The 18,352-nt window shown below is 39.8% G+C and overlaps 1 protein-coding gene and 1 long non-coding RNA gene across 3 annotated transcripts in view; both read left to right on the top strand.

Annotated features, from left to right (window-relative positions):
* Positions 1-1,081: 1,081 nt before the first annotated feature.
* Positions 1,082-9,598, top strand: LOC124213721 (uncharacterized). Its single transcript, XR_006881951.1, has 3 exons — positions 1,082-1,175; positions 2,073-2,188; positions 9,053-9,598. It is a non-coding gene; the product is annotated as an uncharacterized lncRNA (long non-coding RNA).
* A 6,817-nt stretch (positions 9,599-16,415) lies between these two features.
* Positions 16,416-18,352, top strand: part of cmpy (crimpy) — a 183,799-nt gene continuing 181,862 nt past the window's right edge. Inside the window, exon 1 of one of the 2 annotated variants that reach the window (XM_046615301.2) lies at positions 16,416-17,207. In XM_046615301.2, coding sequence (XP_046471257.1) covers positions 17,062-17,207 — 146 coding nt within the window. In that variant the 5' untranslated portion in view covers positions 16,416-17,061. The remainder of the gene's footprint in view (positions 17,208-18,352) is intronic. The other variant, XM_046615300.2, reaches the window with a different exon arrangement.

Here is an 18,352-nt window from a genome sequence, read left to right as displayed (position 1 = left end):
AAGCGATCTTCACAGTTTACGAATGTAATAATTTCGACGGCAGTATGAAAGAAAGTGACATCTCAAATTTTGCTAGAAGATCGTGACATCTCAGATTGTGCCAGAAGAACTTGACATCTCAAATTGTGAAAGCAGCACGTAACATTCGACCGAGGTCAAATGTTTCATTGGTACGGCACTGAAATTTCGGATGCATAAATTATCCGAAGCATTTTTTCCCCACTAGATTCAATAATTATTTCAATCATTTTCTCATTTATTAAGCGTTCATAATGAGGAACCAAAAACTTTGAGATAAAATTTAACAAATAAATATTCTTCAGTTTCAATATGCTAATTACGTTGAATTTGTCAATTTATGAAATGAAGATATAAATTACATATACATTACGGCATTGGAATGATATTTACACAGAACGCTACATTACGCTTACAGAATGGTCAGAAACTTTCACATATAATCGAACTCATTGTCAGTATGTGAAAATGATTAAAACAATTATTGAATCTATTGGAAAAAAATGCTTCGTATAATTCAAGTACCAAAAATTTCAGTGCCGTATCAATGAAAGATTTGACCGCGGTCAAGATGTCACGTTCTTCTACCATAATTTGAGATGTCGCGTTCTTCCATGCTATCATCGATTTGATGAATACTCAATATACGACTCTGTGACTTGAATGACTTAAAACCTGGACGACGTATGAAAAAAGTTCTTTCACAAAAATTTTACGTTCTCTTGTGAACTTCTCGAGAGTATTTTTTTCGTGTTTTTCATATCTCGTTTCAGTGTAGTTTTCATACAAAATGCGCGAAAATTATTCGTAACTGAAAAGTGCCCCAATCGAATGGGCTACAATTTATACACAGCGTGTCTTCTTCAATGCAAAAGGTTGTCCGAAAATTTCAAAGTGAGCGGTGAAGTGGTTCAAAAGATATATCAACAAATATTCACACAGTGGCGAGAATTCGATTCAAACTTCGCCGCGCGTCAAGCAATTTGCTTGCCCTGCGCGTGGCGCTGCTGCGCAGTCGAGCGCGATCGTCAATTGTTGCGCGTGTTGTTTATAACAGTTGACGACTTTTTCTTGAGGAGCGTACTTCAGTCTGTTATTTATTACGATTCGTGAGTTCTCTGTTGCCGGACAATATTTTTGAAGCGTATTCATCCAAGGTAAGAATTCAACGATTTGTTACGTATCGTAATACCGATTGTACAACTTTCACCGTTTTTACCGCCCCGCATTATGGTACGTGTGGATGAGAAATTTCACAGTTTCATGTAAACTATTACTTGTAACTTTTGAACTATTTTTCCGCCCACTACGAAACTTACAGACAATCTTTGGTATTGAAAAAGACATGCTGTGTAAACATTCAGCCAATTCGATTAAGGCACTATTTTGTTACGAAAGATTTTCGAAGATTTTTCATAAAAATTGAACTTTAACGAGGCACGAAAAATCGCACAAAATTATTTTTAGAAATTTCATACAACGATGCGAAACTTCTGTGCAGGAACTTATTCCATGTGTCATCTGAGTTTCAAGAAATGAGAAATCGTGACAAGACGATTTTTCGACTAGCTGGGATAAGAAAATGCTTAGTCATGAAAATTTGAAAAAATTTAGATTTGATGCTTTCAATACGAACTTCTAGTGAGAAAATGCGCGAAAACATCAAAAGTGGTTAGGGAAAAAATCTCCTTTTTTCGTTCGATTTGACGTGAAATCCCCCATATACAATGTATAAATATATACAGTAATTTTCATTATTGGTTTTCAGTGAGTCTCAATTTTTTTGAAATTAACACTCAAACGAGTTTTCTTCATACAGAAAATTTACTCACCTATGATCAACGTATCGTTATAGTTTCTCCTGTCACACGCGTCGCTAGTCATTGGCACATAAAATTTGATTAGAAAGGAAGCTCGTTCTAGTTTTGATTCTAAAAAAGTAGTGAGCCACTGGGAACCTATTAACGAACATTGCTGTAGATATTACTGGAATTTTCTTTTCTTTTGGGAAAAAGATCTGTAAAAATTATCACACGTCGTTCAATTCGTTACAGATGTAAAATTACGAGAGCGACAGTGCGAGTCAGTGATCGAAGTTGTTTGCTCGCCGCGGTGGCGAGTATATTGAACCGACACATTGCAAAATACTCGAGGAAGGATCCCCTAGCTGGTATGTAAACTCGGTAATACATACTCTATAAAGAATCTACGACAAGGGTACTTGTCAGAGAAGAGAGTACTCCTTTTTATTGTACCAGCAGCTCTTCGCTACCCTACATATATATATCTTATATATATATATATATATATGGGTGTTATCATAGAATGCATTATGTAAACCGGGAAAGTGTAAACTGGAATGAATATAGGTATATGTATATACAGAATACCGGCGAGACGTTGGTATGCTGAGAATGTACATATGTAGGCTCCCGAGGCTGCAAACACGCTCATAGAGAGACAAACGGATGGAGCTGGGATTCTCCGGCTTAAATATAATTACACAGTATAACATTTCTCTGGCAATATAGCACGTGACCTGTTTAAACATACGCGATATTACATTTTTTGGATACTATTCACACGCGTTATCACCACTGAAAATACCATTCTTACTGGAAATAGCTCTCTCTGATTTTTCGATGGTAAATCAGAATTCGCGATGGTGAAAAGTGCAGTTTTTCTCTAAAGTAGGGGTGAAATTGGGGAAAAAATGTGTTCTCAGTATTCTTTGTGTAACTCGAACCTGCAGGGAAGGAATTGCACCAAAGATAAAAAAAAAATAAAACAAATTTGATCCTTTCTGTACCTGTCCTCTGTCTAGTATTGACAAAGTTGAAATTCGAAACTTAGTTCAGAAAAGAAGATCACATCTGGTTTGGCGTCTGGGTTGACAAATCTTTCAAAAGCGGAAAATTTTATCTAACGATGGCTAGGAAAGAAAAACCCGTCTTGAAAATTGTATTTCTTTCACGCGTAAAAAACCATTAGAAAAAGAAGAAATTCGCACAATTTCGTTTGCAAACGTGAAGAAATTTCGCTACAAATTTCTCTACACTTTGCGTACTTCGTGGTCGAGCGAATCTTTCTTTCCCGTATTTAACCAGCTAATATATTGATTGATTTATTTTTACCGAAAGTTGGCGTCCGCGCGAAGAGTGCAAAGTTTAGGAACAACGAGATGGAAGGTACGGGGAGCGAGAGAGAGGGAGAGATGGGGGCTGCTTTTTCCAGGGTGCCTGGGTAATGCTTTATTCCGTTGGAGTTTTTGCCACGGTTAATCCGATGGCATAAATTTGACCTGCGAACGAGACAGTAGAAACGTTTTGATAATATAGTCACGCGAAGAAAGGAAACAATTGAATTAAACCCCAAGCTTTAGGGCTCGTAGCGCCCACAGACTCCAAAATAATTCCAACCTCCGTGCAGCTTCTTGTATCTAATATAATTGCGAATGTACTTGTGCACAAACATATGCAGGCCGAGCGTGTGTTTTTGGGAAAATTCCACCCCAGCGACAAAAGCACACCGATCCTTCGAACCTGTTTTCACCACTTCGCTTTCGGTCTTCGGCAACATTTTTTGCCACTTGTATGACTTCAATTCTGATACTTCAGCGTCATAATTAAGCTGAGAACGCGGCGAAAACGGCAGATTGAAGAAGGAAAGTACCTGCTTCGAATTCGCACTGTCGCTCTTTCGCGTTCTCGCTTCGTTTCCATCTCACTGCGGGAAGAAAAATCCACGGGCGCGGAGGGTTCTTTGAATCAAGACACAAATGGTTGGGGCTCGAATTTCAAAGCGCGTGGAACAAATTGCACCGTATTTTTCTTCCTTTTTTTCGCGCCTTTTTCTTCTCGGATCTGCGTCAAAGTCGCAGAATCATCAGCGCAGCAACGCAGCGTTGAAACCTAAGGCACGCAGGGTGAACAAGCCGTCTTCATTTTACTTGTTAATGTAATCGGAATAAAACATTGCAAAAACCTATTATTGTTCCCCGAGCACATTAAAGCGTATAAATAATTGCAAACGTGTTTTCTTTTCACTCTGTCACAGTCAGGACGAGACTTTTTTGTCCACAAATATATATACGTTTTTAAAATGTTCGTTTGTTTTTAATCTGGAATAATTTTTCTACACACGCTGACTCAGCAGCTCGTTACAATTCCATTTTTAAATCGTCTACAATAATTTCTTTATCCCGAGCGCTTCGAGGATCAGGATTAAAGTAACTCGACCTACTTTTCTTTTCTCACTTTAGTTTTTGCTTTCGGTTTCTTGCCTTTCCGCTTTCTTTGTACGACTTTTAATATACACACCTAAGGCTTCTACTTTTGTCAACAAGAGGATGAATTTTCTTGATATAAAAAATTGAACGCATTGAAAAATGAGGTTAAATTTCTCAGTAAACATTATCGCGTGAGTTTTTCTAACAACTTGACTTACATCTCATATTCAGGTTGACCACCGTATTCCACCACTCCCATTATCGTGCTGATTAACAGAATTTGATGGCAGTTCTATTCTAGTTGCCCCATTATCGACTTAACTGATTGTACGAACTGAATTTTTTATCGTTTTCCACATTTCCTAATATTCAGATTATCTCGACAAATAATGTTTGACATTTTGGACGGCCGTAACGGGAAACGGTGCTCAACCTAAACGTGAGCTGTAACTCTGGCTTTAATTCACGGTACATTCTTCATTAATTCTTCTTCGAAAGTCGAAAGACGAAACAATTCGAAGCCATCGCGTATCCCGGTATCAAAAGCTCTTACGGAATCGGTTAATGCAATGCTCTCAAACCTCTCAGCACCATTATCTCAACGTTTTGTGACACACACAGACACGCCATCGCCCCATCAACCGGTATTCCAAAGCCATGTAAATTGGGCGGGTCTTCCGGTTGTGCAGAGAAAATAGCGTGTTCAAAAACTTTCGCAGGAATAAATCCCGCTATAGAGGAAGTTCTCACGGGGTTTGCGCGAGTAATCGGGAATGAAATATGGTAAGCCAACGTGGAGGTAGAAACTCGACCCTGTGCCGTGCAAGTCCCTTGAATAAGAACTAGCTGCTGGTTAGCTGAAAGTGGGTTCAAAATTTCAACGATAAGAAACGGCGAACATGCCACCGGTTGAAATTCTATATTTTGATGGGGAAAACTTTCCAAACAGAAGTTGGCACGCCGAATTCGGAGGACAGGCTCTCCGCGTATTGTCAACTTTGTGCGGATGCGAAGAGCACGAATACACACGTTGCTCGTGTGTTAGTGGGGGAGCGATATAAAAAGTTGAAAAGTATTTCTTGGCTCTGGAGCATACCGAAGTAGCTATCCGTGTACGCCGAATGCAGGGGAGAGGAAACTCCTCGATATCATATGAATTTGATTTTTTTTTCCTCTTCTTCTTCAGCTTTTCCTTTATTTTATCTTCTTTTTTCGGCTCTTGTGTTTGACGGAAAGAAAGATGGGAAAACGAAACGAGGAACGGCGCAGCGTCTTATCGCCGTTGAAGACGACGAATGTAAATCTCAAGGCTGAATATCAATTTGGCTATCTCTGTAATACAGATACCCGGGCAATTTTCTCCCGGTTTTTCACTCATCTCTATGTACGTATATTGATTAGTCTACTCCATTTTTTTTTTTTTTTATATCTCGTTCTCTCTTTGTATATCCTTTATTGTTCTTCGTTTATTTCTCCATGTTTTTATTTTTTATTTTTATTTCTTTACCGTCATTTATTTCTCTCTTATTTTCTCTCTTCTCCTCGCGTCGCCTCGAATTCATCACGGTTCTCGGGTTTCATATTCAGCCTCGTGATAAACTCCGGCGTAATGGAAAAATATCCTCGTGCATACATATACTTAAATATATACTGCGGGTACCCATTTACGATGATGAGAGCGAGAAAGAGGAAAAAAAAAAAAAAATTTTCGAGAGAAAGAGAGCTTCGCAAAAAAGTCTCAAAGTGCTGAAAAAAAATGAAGGAAGGTGAAACGGGCAATAAATATTTGCACTAGAGGTCTTGTGCTTCGTGACCAACGTCGAAACTTTCACTCGCCGAAACGTAATATTTCACTCACTTTTTCAATTGATACGCAGAAAAAAATGAACACCTCGTCCGCTCGATAGAAATTTATAGTTTCACTGGTTACTGTAATACAGTCCTTAAGAAATAGTTTTGTACCTGTAACCAGAAACTCTGGGACGTGTTACTATTCTTTTTGATTATGGTCACTCGTAATATATTTTCTTGTGACTATAGACGTAATGTGATTTGGGCGTAGCAATGAATTAATGTCGCTGGCTCATTCGACCACAAGAATATAGTGAACCAAAGAAACAAATATTGCAATAATGTTGCAGTAACCAGAGAATGTTGCCTTGACAACTGTAATCATGCACTTTGAACAGTCATTTGTGTGAAATTTTCTTGAAATTCCAACAGTATCATTTGAACAGCGGTTATTGTAACGATAACCATATTTTACTAAAATTCAATACTACAAATAATAAAATTTTCCTGAGTATACTCAATATAAGCAATTAAATCGCTAGTTTTCGCAACCGACGAATGAATTCTTCGAGCAGAGGGAAGTTTTCACGAAGCCGAGTCTCCGAATATCCGTCCGAGGGAAATAAAAAGAGACGGAGAAGTATGGAAGAGAAATAGGAACGGAAAAAAAGGTTCGCCTAAGTGAAACGAAGCGCCTGACACCGATCGGACGCGAGATCGCAGTTATCGCGTTAGAATTGATACGGAATCGGGAGTATCTGCAGCGAGTTATTAGAGCAGAATGATAGGGGTTTTATTTAGCGATTCGCCATTCTAAATCCGATATGATCTGCTATCCGGCCCGTTGTTCAATACAACCCGTTTTCATCCGGGTCCGCGTAGCGTCTCTCTTATAAATCCACGCTAGTAACGGGGTTAATTAATCTTGTGTACCTAGCGGGGCGGGCGTGTTTTCACGCGCGTTTACCTGCGTGGATATAGAAGGAAAACAGCGTCCTCCTCCGCCTCGTCACGCTCCGTTCAATTAATTGTTATTAAATCTCGCACGGCCGGTTCGGGGCTTAGACCGGGATCCGGGTATAAACGCAGCACAAAGGTCATTTACGTTAGAGTCAACCAACGACGAGGAATAATTCATTAGGAAATTAGAACTGAGTGTTAAGGTTGCACCCTAGAGATACGATAAAGGGGATCGATAATGGGGAGCGGAAGGATACACGCAGGAACCGGAATGGAAAAAGGCACGGCAAAACGAAAAGACTGTGATGGGCGAGGGTCGAGGAGCGGATGGTCGTCGAATAAAAGCTTTGTTGTGTCGAATTTTTGAAATCGTAAAGAGTGTTTCGTAGAAGCTTGAAATGTAGAAATAGAGAATTTCGGTTAGTCGAGTAACCGACAGTTTCGATTCATCGGTTTTTAATCATAGACGAGTATAATTCGAGCATTGTAAATGAGCTGCGATTCGTAATACCGATTGATGTGAAGAATTATTATGAGGCAAGTTCGATCAATCGATTATTAAAAACGAAATTAACCAAAAAACGGTGAATCGAATTTGCCGATTAGCCGATTAATCGCACAGCAGTGATTCTTACCCCTCCAGATTTTCAAATTCATTTAGATTCTTACATTTTTTTGATGCTCATATCACGTGGTAATTCTGGTAAGACAGCAACCATGGTTTTGAATCAGTTTTTTCTAGTTGTAAGTACTCTGAGAAGTCAGTGCAATGAAATATAGGCTATGTCAATATGTAGGAAACATACTTTCCAATGTTGCAAGAATTATCCAAATCGGTTTTTCTGGTTTTTGAAATGACTTCGAACAAACAGACAAGCTTTCTCTCTTTGTTTAATTTGTCGGTGCAAATATACGTGTCACCTAACTAACGGAGGATTTTTAGGATCTGTAACAATTTTCGAGTCTATAAATTTCGTGGTAATATTGACTTTCATTTTGGAATATTACATAAGGTAAAAGTGTTTTCTGCCTTTCCTCTTCGTTCCCAACGAAATGTAAGAGATAACAGGCTTCCAGGTTTGGAAGATGGCCAAAATCTAATTTTCTCTTGAAAAGAGGCGGAAACGTTTTCCTGGGAATCAGGGTGCTATACAAGTGAAATCAGAACAAAGAATGATAATCGCCGTCATGATTATAAATTACATCGCATATCAGCCGCAAAGCTAATGCAATCATTTTTTATCTATTTTTATTTATTTTTTTTTCTTTTCTTTGCAATTCATTAATCACACTTTTCATCACTCTTTAATTTTTACCAAAACACCTGCACCACGGGCTAAAAGAACTTATTGCTTTACAAAAATAGTAGATGCATTCCATGAGGTATCGATCAGGACCGAAAGTAAAGATTTCAGATTAACTTCAACATTTTTTTGATCGTACTTATGGAAGAAAAACGGAGTCCTATTCCGCAAAGCGTTTTCAATCATCCCTAAGATGTGATACAATTGGCTATTTCCAAAGCGCTCATTCAAAATGACTTGAAGAAAGTCGGAAAAAACTCGTAAAATACAACCAAATTTTTCAGCACTTATTGAAATATGCATTTTTAACTACAGATGCACATGTCTAATTCTTGTTCAATATATTCATTACTCTGTCATTCCGTAAATGTACGTTTGTTGATCCTCGATATTAGAAACTTTCTTACTTCGTTTTGTCTTGAAAATGTTCAGATCTTATAAAACCTGCGCTTAGCAAAAATCAAAGTAAACTATATCTTGAATGTGGTTTAATATACTTAAAAAAAAGTGTCTTCGTGTTTAGACCAGTACTTTTATTTAACCTAACCTGAAGCCAATTGAAAATTTCAACTTTGTTACCTCCTGGTGATACATGGTAGATTTTCTGGTTACAGCTGAAAAACTAATTAGCCTTTCGTACCCAGAACTGCATTGTTTGGTTACGGTGAGAAATAAAAAAAGAATAGTTAAAAGAGTGTACAATTGCCGCAGCTATATGTAAAAATTTCTCTCATTGCATGAATTATTCCAGCAAGTTGTAGAGGCAAATATTGATGGAACCAGAGAACCAGGCCCTATTTCTAACTCGGGATATCCAGCGGGAGGGAAAGTCCGCTCCTTTGTGTGTTCTTGGTGTAACTAATACAACGGCTACCGAACATCGGGGGCATAATGTTGGCGCGTTTATGCGTGCCTTAGGAGTACCTGGAAGGTACGTTCAACGGGTGTCCGTTCCTTGAAAGGGCATTAGACGACCTCGCGAGGGTGGTAATGGCACGTAGCAACCGGACAATGGACCGAAACTCTCCACGGAAAGCTCAACTATGTATGCCGGTTCGAATAGAATAGGGGCGGGGTTTAAGTTCCAAATTTGAAAAGTTCCGAAAGCGCCCAATTCCGAATTACTTGGCGGTGAAACTTGACGTAAAGAAATCAAACTTTTACCAAACAACAAAGTTTCGAACGGCCGAAGCCCGATGGTTCAAAGTTCCGAAATGTAAGATTCCGAAAATTCAAGTTACGGTAGAGCAAAGTTTTGATAGGGTAAAATTCCGAAAATTAAAATATACTCACACAGTGTAGTTTACTCAACGAGCGGGTGTAAAAAATCAGATAAACCGAAAATCAGAATGATCAGGATTCCGAACGTAAAAATATCGAAAATCGAAAACAAAGAAAGATCAGAGTGGTAAAATTTTACCAGAAATTCACAGAACTAAAAATCTTCGATCATTCGGAATTTCGATGGTCCAGATTTTTGAATTGCCTCGTTTTCGCAGTTTCGGAACTTTGACTTGTCGGAGTTATGCTCTTTCGGCACTTTGTTCTCTCGGAATTTTACCCTTTCGGAAGTTTGAGCGTCGGGTTTCGGATCATTCGAAACTTTGATGTTTCGTCAAAGTTTCGTTTTTTACTCTAAGTTCCCCCGCTAAAAAATTTGGATTTTAACGCTTTCGAAACTATTCAACAAAAAAAAATCCAATCTGTCATGTCGATATTGATTTTTTGAGTCATGTATGAAAATGTTGGTGAAGTAAATAACTGGAGCCAATTTCAGAAAAGTACGCTCACTTCTAGAGTCGTTGACATGAAATCTTACCGAGGCCACTCAAATATCAAGGGCAACAAAACCACCGTTGGCCAGTGTAATTATTCGTTAGTTGGAAACCTTCCTTTATAAATAGCAACTATTTAAAATTAACTATGAAATTTATCCTGAAAGGGTGATCAACCGTTTCAATTATTTTCTCCGACATTCCGTTATGACCCTTCCATCACTTTATACCGCGTATCGATTACCACACACATATACTAACTCGCAATAATTTCGTCAGTGATTAATTGTCATACCAGCCTAATTGCAACACGTGCATGTAACGTGTATAGCAGGAATTCGACATTCATGGTATGTACGCAACGAACCCCAAAACGCGCGCAATAATTCATAGCATTTAAACCCCGTATAGCAATCATACCTTGCAATAAGCTGTACCAAAAACCCTTTTCTCGCAGTTATTTCACACAACAATTCGAGTTTTCGATATGATATAGTGCCCCGAAGATACGATACGACTTTTATTATATATCTACGAACGAAATCCTCCCCAGCCGATTCCATCATTTACGTTTCTTGTATTTCCTCTCATTGTATTAACTAACGTGGCTCGCATTTTTATTCTTCGCCTCGTTATAGTACATTATATTATTATATACCTGATGTCCAATTTCATTTAATAGAGCGGAAAAAGATGGATTATAACATATATTTCATATATTCTCTGTAAGGATTTCCTTCAAACGATTCTCTCTTTCTTTCACATAAAGTAACAGTTTTAACGTACACCAAGACGAATTTCTATCGCTATTATAACGACACCCATTTTACTAGAATTTTCTAGTAACCATAGCACGTGAAATCTTCCTTTCGTGTATTAAAACCGGAAATGAAGGCTTTCGGTTTTCATATTTCATAGACTAACAAGACTTTGCAAATGAAGATAACATTAAACAAGCGGGTTCGGGCTGACCATGAACCAGCCTTTGAATTTCGGTTTTCAAATTCGTTTTGTCATTATTTTAGTAATTATCTTATTCGAACTTTAAAAGCACAATTTCAAATTCGTGCTCAGAGAGTAAAACACTGTGAGGTACCATATTTGAATTTATGACCAGCGACCACAAAAATCTTGTAGCATCAGTTTTCATAAAAATCCAAATGTGTTTAGTTTTTTTTTCAACATATCGAAGACACCAGATTCAAATTTCGCAAATCCGACTTTCGATTTGTGATCAGCAGCCCAAAAAACCCTGAGGTACCAATTTTTATTCGAACCCGGTCATCCATTCTCAAGATATCATCATTTTTATTTTATTTAAATAATTCGAACAGTACCGAACCGATCAAATCCAAAACCTAAGTATCCATCTGAAAATGATTAAAGGCGATTCTCTAGACTTTTCATTTTCGGGATGATTACAACAACTACCTTTTTTCACTAAAAACAGAGAACCGGGAAGTTAAAAAAAGGAATCGCTATCACGTATTAACTACTCATAAGGCGAAGATCCCTCACCACCGATTGACAGATCGTGAAATTTTTTACGGAAATGACGAAAGTGGCCGGGTTCTCGTTGGTTTGGCATGACCTGTGCGGTCGCGGTTAGGAGATTTGTTCCTGATCAAAGGGTTGCGCGTTGGACTGGGGGTGAGTAAATAGGTAGACCGTCCAGCTACGCGGAGGGTGCAAGTTGGACGGCGACCAAAGGCACGAGGCATGCTAGCAACAGGGATGAGAGATCAGCAGTGTGCATACTTGGAAATAACTCGAGCATACACAGGATGCGTGTGTGTATCGAAGGGAACGCATTAGCCAGATCCGGTATCGATTGGTGATAGAGGCTGTGGAATAAGCGAGTAAATCACACGCCTCGGAATTATAATGTCAATTTTATTTACTCGTTGTCAGAGAAACCGCGATATTTTAGGGTTCCGTACCTCAAAAGGTCAAGTCGGAACCCTTATAGGATCACTTCGTTGTCCGTCCGTCTGTCCGTCCGTCGGTGAAGACCCCTTTTCTCAGGAACGGTTAGAGGTATTGAGTTGAAATTAATATCAAATACTAAGGTCTACGGTCCCGTGGAAGTTTAAAAAATTGAAGCTTCTAATTCAACGCAACAAAAAGATGCGGCCATTTGTGTCACACGTTTTGATACCCGAAAACTCACTCACCAAAATCTATAGGATACTTCCCGTTGACGTAGAATCATGAAATTTTGAGAGAAGCAAGGTCTCACGGTACAAGTAACCGAAGAAAGTCCGAGAATAGTTAATTTGTAGTTGTAACACATAAAATAAAAGAATTACGTTTGTACGGGACCCTCGGGGCACGAGTTCTATTCCTTCTTGTCCGGTTTTTTTTATTTCGGATCGCGGTTATTGCTTTTTCACGAACGTGTAAATCGCGGCATCGTTCGCAAAAACTTGTTAGTTGAAAATAAAGACCGACACTGCGGTCTGTAAATAATAACTTTTTACAAGAAACACGTTGATCAATTGTACAGTTTTCGAATTGCACCTCTGTCTTGCAATTTTCGGTAGCATTTTCTGTCTTTAAAAATATCATGACCTAATGGATCAATTTTTTGTGTTAAACAGCTCGATTCATTCGGCTGTGAAATCAATTTTCACATAGATCCTGAGAAACTGTGAAAAAACATTTCTCCTTTATAATTTCAGTCCTGTATTTTAGAACTAGATTGAAATATACATTTTTATTTTTTACGCGTAGAATCGAGAACGCAGATTAATAATGAATGAATTCACTCTTAAAAATTCATACATTTAGTATATGGGTACTTTTTCAAAGAAAAATGCCACTTTTTCCCCGCAAATGAGAGAAAAAAGTTATGAGGGAAAAACATGCCACTTTCGTCCCATTTTTGAGGTAAAAAAATTTAACACTATCGTTGAGTCGGGAGTAAACATGTTTTAGGAGTTCCCGAGTATCTAACTTAAAATAGATTTCAAATTCCGAAAGATTACAATTTTTTCACACAAAATTATCCATGTTAGTCTCTTTAAACAAAATCTCACGAAGCCTTTGAATAAATATACCTATAGCGGTGCCATATTTCTTGCGATCAATAATGGAGCGAAAAAACGCTCCGTGGTTCATATTATACGATCACAAGTGCTGTAGCTTTGCAGTATCCGCAATATTTATTACTTATCAGTATCTGCTGCAGACGATCCGAAGAGTTTTTTTTTCTATCTCTTATATTCTTTGCAGCTGGTGTTGTATCCATATTTCAAAGTATGAAACAAGGCAGTAAGTTTTAAAAAAAGAACGAAATTCAATTCAACGAGAGTCTATTTAAATCTAGATTAATGTGCTTAGCCGTCAGTTCATTTAAGAAATATGTACATCGGTATCGATCAGAATCGATTCACAATGTCAAGTAATTCAATACACGCGTGTACTGCACCGCATTCCCATAATTAGAAACTGGAAATAATTTTCGATAAGGATGAAATGTCAATTTCAGCTTATCAGGACCGATTGGCATAAAAATTACACCCGGCTGTTAATTACACGGGGCGGGGAGATGTGTGATATTCCCATGCTGCCGGTAGTTATCGGGGTTAATTATTCAACTTCTTGTTAAACGCGGAGCAAAGTCTACGCGCTTAGGCCTCGATAATCCCCGGAAAATAGCAACGGTTCGGTTAGACACGGGGCTTACAACATACATGACGGATAAAGGAGCGTATACGCGTCCCTCTCAATCCTCGTATCTCCGGATCTGCGGATCCCAAAAACTCTTGGCAGACCTATACCGACACTGACACGGATCACCTCGCTTTGAAGTGTTTGCTTATCGAGCTGTGTGTCCAATTACACTCACACGTGATCGAAACGTGGCCGGATATCAACATGCGTGTAATTATCCGTAGACAGAGTCGTCGCCGATAACGTATCGCGCGTTTTGAAGTAGCGAAAATTGTCAAACTAGGCTCAGGTATGAAAATCCAAATGAAAAGGATACTTTCTACGCGAAGAGAGAAGAAGACGTAGCTGGGTATGTGATATGTGTTAGAGATTTATTCAACCCTGAGCTGAACCCATAACCTACAGCAGCAATGATGTATGCAGAGTTTAAACTGTGAAATCGCGACTGTACGTCTTCGCTCTTCGAAAGACAATTAATCTTCCATGGTAGAGTCTCGCCAGGCTCTCTTTCTTTTACGGGTTGAAAATTTACCCGACCATAAAATAAACGCGCAGAGAAGGATAACCGCTCCCCGATGTATTCCGTCATTTATAACACCCCGTAGAACCGGTGGTAAAGCTGGTTTTTCCAAAGAAAAAAATTAGGAATGCTTACGCCTGCTGGCCCCAGTTTGTACAACACGCAAGCCTGTGGGATCACTTAAGGAGGCTTCGTTGGCCAAAGATCGGTACTTCTTATTAATTTTATGACGGGAAAGTCGTTTTTCCTACATTCTTAAGCTACGAACATCTCTTAAAAAATAATAATGCTGTGATAAAAGTTATAAACTTAGTATATTAGCTCGAATTTACTGTGCGATGACCCATTTTATTCAGAACACTATTTTTCTACTAATTACAAGTCACTAATTGTAAGACAGATTTTATTTTATCAGGTAGTCAATTTTATACTGCCATTTGTTTCTCATACTCGATATTATTGCAAAGATGTTAAATTAAATATTTGCTCTTGACTTTTCAATAAACTTTAAGCAGCTGCTATTGACACAGGAAGATTTAAAAATGACCAACGTCAATACGGCTGAAAGATATTAAATTTGTCTTCATTTTAAGTTTAAAAAAAAAAAATGGTCTGTAATTTATCAAGTTGCAATACCTTCAGCACGTGAATGAAATTCTCGATCTGCACCCTCTACGCCATTATGATGTCCATTACGTGAAAAATAGGCATTTTCATGTTCCACACACTCGTTATCGTCGGAACTGAAACCTCTAATACCGTCACGGTATTCTCTTTACTCAGTACGATTTCCGTAATTTTATCGAACTTAAGTATATCTTGAATTGACCGCTCACAGGGTCTAGTTCCGACACGAACCATTCTATTTTGCCTGTCAAAGTCGTCCGGACGGGTTCAAAGCTATCGTGTGAATAATATTTTTTTGAAACCGTCGTTTCAAGTAGAATCGGTGCAGAGTTGAACAATAATATTATCGAGTATTTCCAAAATTTTTAAACTTACAAAATGAAACTTGTAGTATTTTTCATCTGCATAATGACGGGTATTTACAAATCTTTCCGCACCAATACCCTAGCTATTCAGAGTTAACTCAAAAATCAAGAACAAAAGGGTAACCATTTTACTCCCGAGTTGAAAATGTATAAAAAGAAAAGTTATGACCGCAACAGTTCAACATCGCGACGAAAGGTTGCGAGAAGTTGCCACTGACAGGGTGGATGAAAGCCGCGCCTCACTCCTCGCTCCCTTTCGCCGTCTAACGTACAATGTATAACATTTGTTCCGGTGCTAACCAGGCATTAATTATTCGGTTGTGTTTCTGGAGGAACGTTACCGCCCCCGCTGACCGTGCATAAATTACCTCGTGACGTCACACTTTGACCACACTTACCAAAGCAGCCGGCCAGCCATTGCCGCAGGGTGCCAAGCAACTGCAGGACACCGAAGTATAATCTGCCCGTTCAATCGTGGAAGGAAATTACCGCCGTGCTAAAACCGCATAAGGAAGTCCCAGAGGACAGAGAACTTGTTTTACTCTCATTACGCTCGTTCTATCGCGGTGATATACATTATCCTTACCTTTTTTCGTCGTGCCACCGACAAGGATAAGATTGAACTTGGAATTTTCGGTGATTTATCTTCCGGCGGATAGAACCGAGGCCGCAAAGTCCCGAGGTTGACGCTGTCAGCCATAACCTCTCACTTTCGTCCGGTGTGCCATTGTGTGCGAACCATAGATGAGTGTATTTCCTCATTTTTATCCTAGCCTTCATTCACACACCAAACAAGGATACCTGTGAGCTGTGGAGAAAAACGGAAGGCAGAAGAAGAAAAAGGGGAGATGACACAGGATCGGTATAAACACGGGCGGCGTCAGCAGCTGGCGAGAGAGCTCTCGGTCGTAAATTGAGTCCCGCCGCTTCGTTGAACAAAAAGAATCACTTTTCGTGTAGCTACATAATCCGTCCAATAACGATCAATACACACATTAGGATGAGACTGTGGCTCGTAATATCTAGGGAAGAAAAATCATCCATAAACGTGAAGTCTCGCGCTCGAGAAAGCACGGCGCCGACGCAAGGCGAGCAGTCCTTTCTGACGCTCGCTCTCCACGACGCTTTTAGCGTCAGTGTGTGGCAGACACTTCGCGTCGCATGTTCGAGTGTTCGAGCGTTCGATTTTCGTCGAGAAACGCGGTGACACGGCCAAATCCCGACTGCAGCAAACGACAAGGAATCTCGCTTCCCTGCGCCGTTTGGAAATAAACTCCTTGTGTCGAAATAGTGCTCGTGATTGATCGATGATGCATTCGTTTCGCTGTTGTGCGTTCAAGGAGTAATTAACTTCTGGAAAATCGTGAACGCCGGTGGCTCTATTCGTGACGTTCGAACACAGTTGACGGTGATAATAAATTGCGCAGAATATACTTAGCCGATAAAACCGCGGCTCCAATCGTCTCTGCAACTTCTTATAATATAAAATCGAATATGGATTGTGGGGGGATGAGTGCAAGTTGAAGTGTTGATATCGGATAGTGGTTTGTGATTTGTGATGCGGTTCTCCGTGCCCGTACGCCTTCCGTTAAATTGGATAAGATTCGTCGATGTAACGGAGTGCTGCCAGTGACTGGGGTGCGAGACGTTTGGCCGATCGTTGAACGATGGTTAATGGTGGCAGCGGTGGGATGATATGAAGCCAGTCCAGCGTTAGTCTCGCTCTGAGCCTTGGATAGTGTTACTCACTTCGCTAAACCGTAACGAGTTCGCGAACTGCGTTGAAGGCCTCGAAAATATGAGAGTCCCCCTCGTTTTACTCGGCGGTATTGTCGTCCTGTCAGTTGCGGTCGCGAGAGCCTTGTCCTGCGTCTGTTCGCCGCTGGAATGCGACTCGCTAACGGAAGAGGATTGCCCAGGGGGCCTCACCTGGGATCCTTGCAAGTGCGTTACCCTTCTCTTAACACAGACTCGCCAACTCACAAGTGCATGCCTCGTAACCCCTCGGCCCACTGCAGCATATGCATACCGCACGAGAAGCCGTAAAAAAACACGCGGGTCGAGAACAAACAGACAAGTGCAGACTGTTGTTTGGCTTATCTTCAGCCGGTGATCTCTCGGTCTCTTTGCCGCTTATTTTCGCTTTTATTTCAGCAGTTGAAGGTCCTTTTCCCCAACATAGACTGGTTCAAGAAATTCATAAGGTTTTAAAAATTCTCGGTAACAGGAGCATTTCGCATCTCCAAAAGTAGAATGGTTGTTTGCATTTCTTGTGAAGGATATTGACGGCTGTTTAACCGTATAAATTGCATTCCGGATTGACAAAAACTCAAGGGTTTGTACGGTGACGTAGAATTCCAATTTCTCACCAAGGACACTTCGGCACTGGGACCCTGCAGGATCACAAATAAGACGCGACGCGACGGCTCACAGTGCCGCAGCCAACGTCCACGGTCGCTGGATCGGAGTGAAAAATGTTCCCTCGACCTTTAAATGTACTTGAGAATCGCATTAATCCTTTGCTACGATAAATCATGCAGCTTACTTTTCCGTCTGGAAGATGCGGATTATTATACTTTTCCCGAGAGGCAGCCAGTGCCTGTTTCCGGATTAGTCCTGACGGCACGTACGAATGAGAAAAAATGGCTAGATAAAGAAAGGATAAGAATGTGATAACCAAAAAAGAAGAAAAACGCTGACGTGCGATTTCCGAAAATTCAGTATTTATTATATTGTTTGACAGGACTGATCCGCTAACCCTGAAAATGAACGTTAGAGTCCAGAGATCAAAGTATCGGGTAAAGTGGATCGGAGTATTACCCTTAAAAAATTTGATGCGATAAATCATGGCTCGTCAAAGGCCGGGGTTCAAAAGACCGATCAGTGAACCGAAATTTACAGAAGCTGCGTAATAAGCATCTACGATCACAAATGTTACATATCGGACGCAGATGTGAAACACGATAATACCACCTGAATAGAACTGCCCTTATTTTTATTCACAATCAGTCGCGGCTTTTTCCATAGTGTAATATTCTCTGTTCGATTTTCCTTGATCACGATTACAATCGGATCCCATTTCCCGGGGG

Source organism: Neodiprion pinetum, chromosome 3 (genome assembly GCF_021155775.2).
Source record: "Neodiprion pinetum isolate iyNeoPine1 chromosome 3, iyNeoPine1.2, whole genome shotgun sequence".
Taxonomy (NCBI): domain Eukaryota; kingdom Metazoa; phylum Arthropoda; class Insecta; order Hymenoptera; family Diprionidae; genus Neodiprion; species Neodiprion pinetum.
This window is presented reverse-complemented; position numbering and strand designations above follow the sequence as displayed.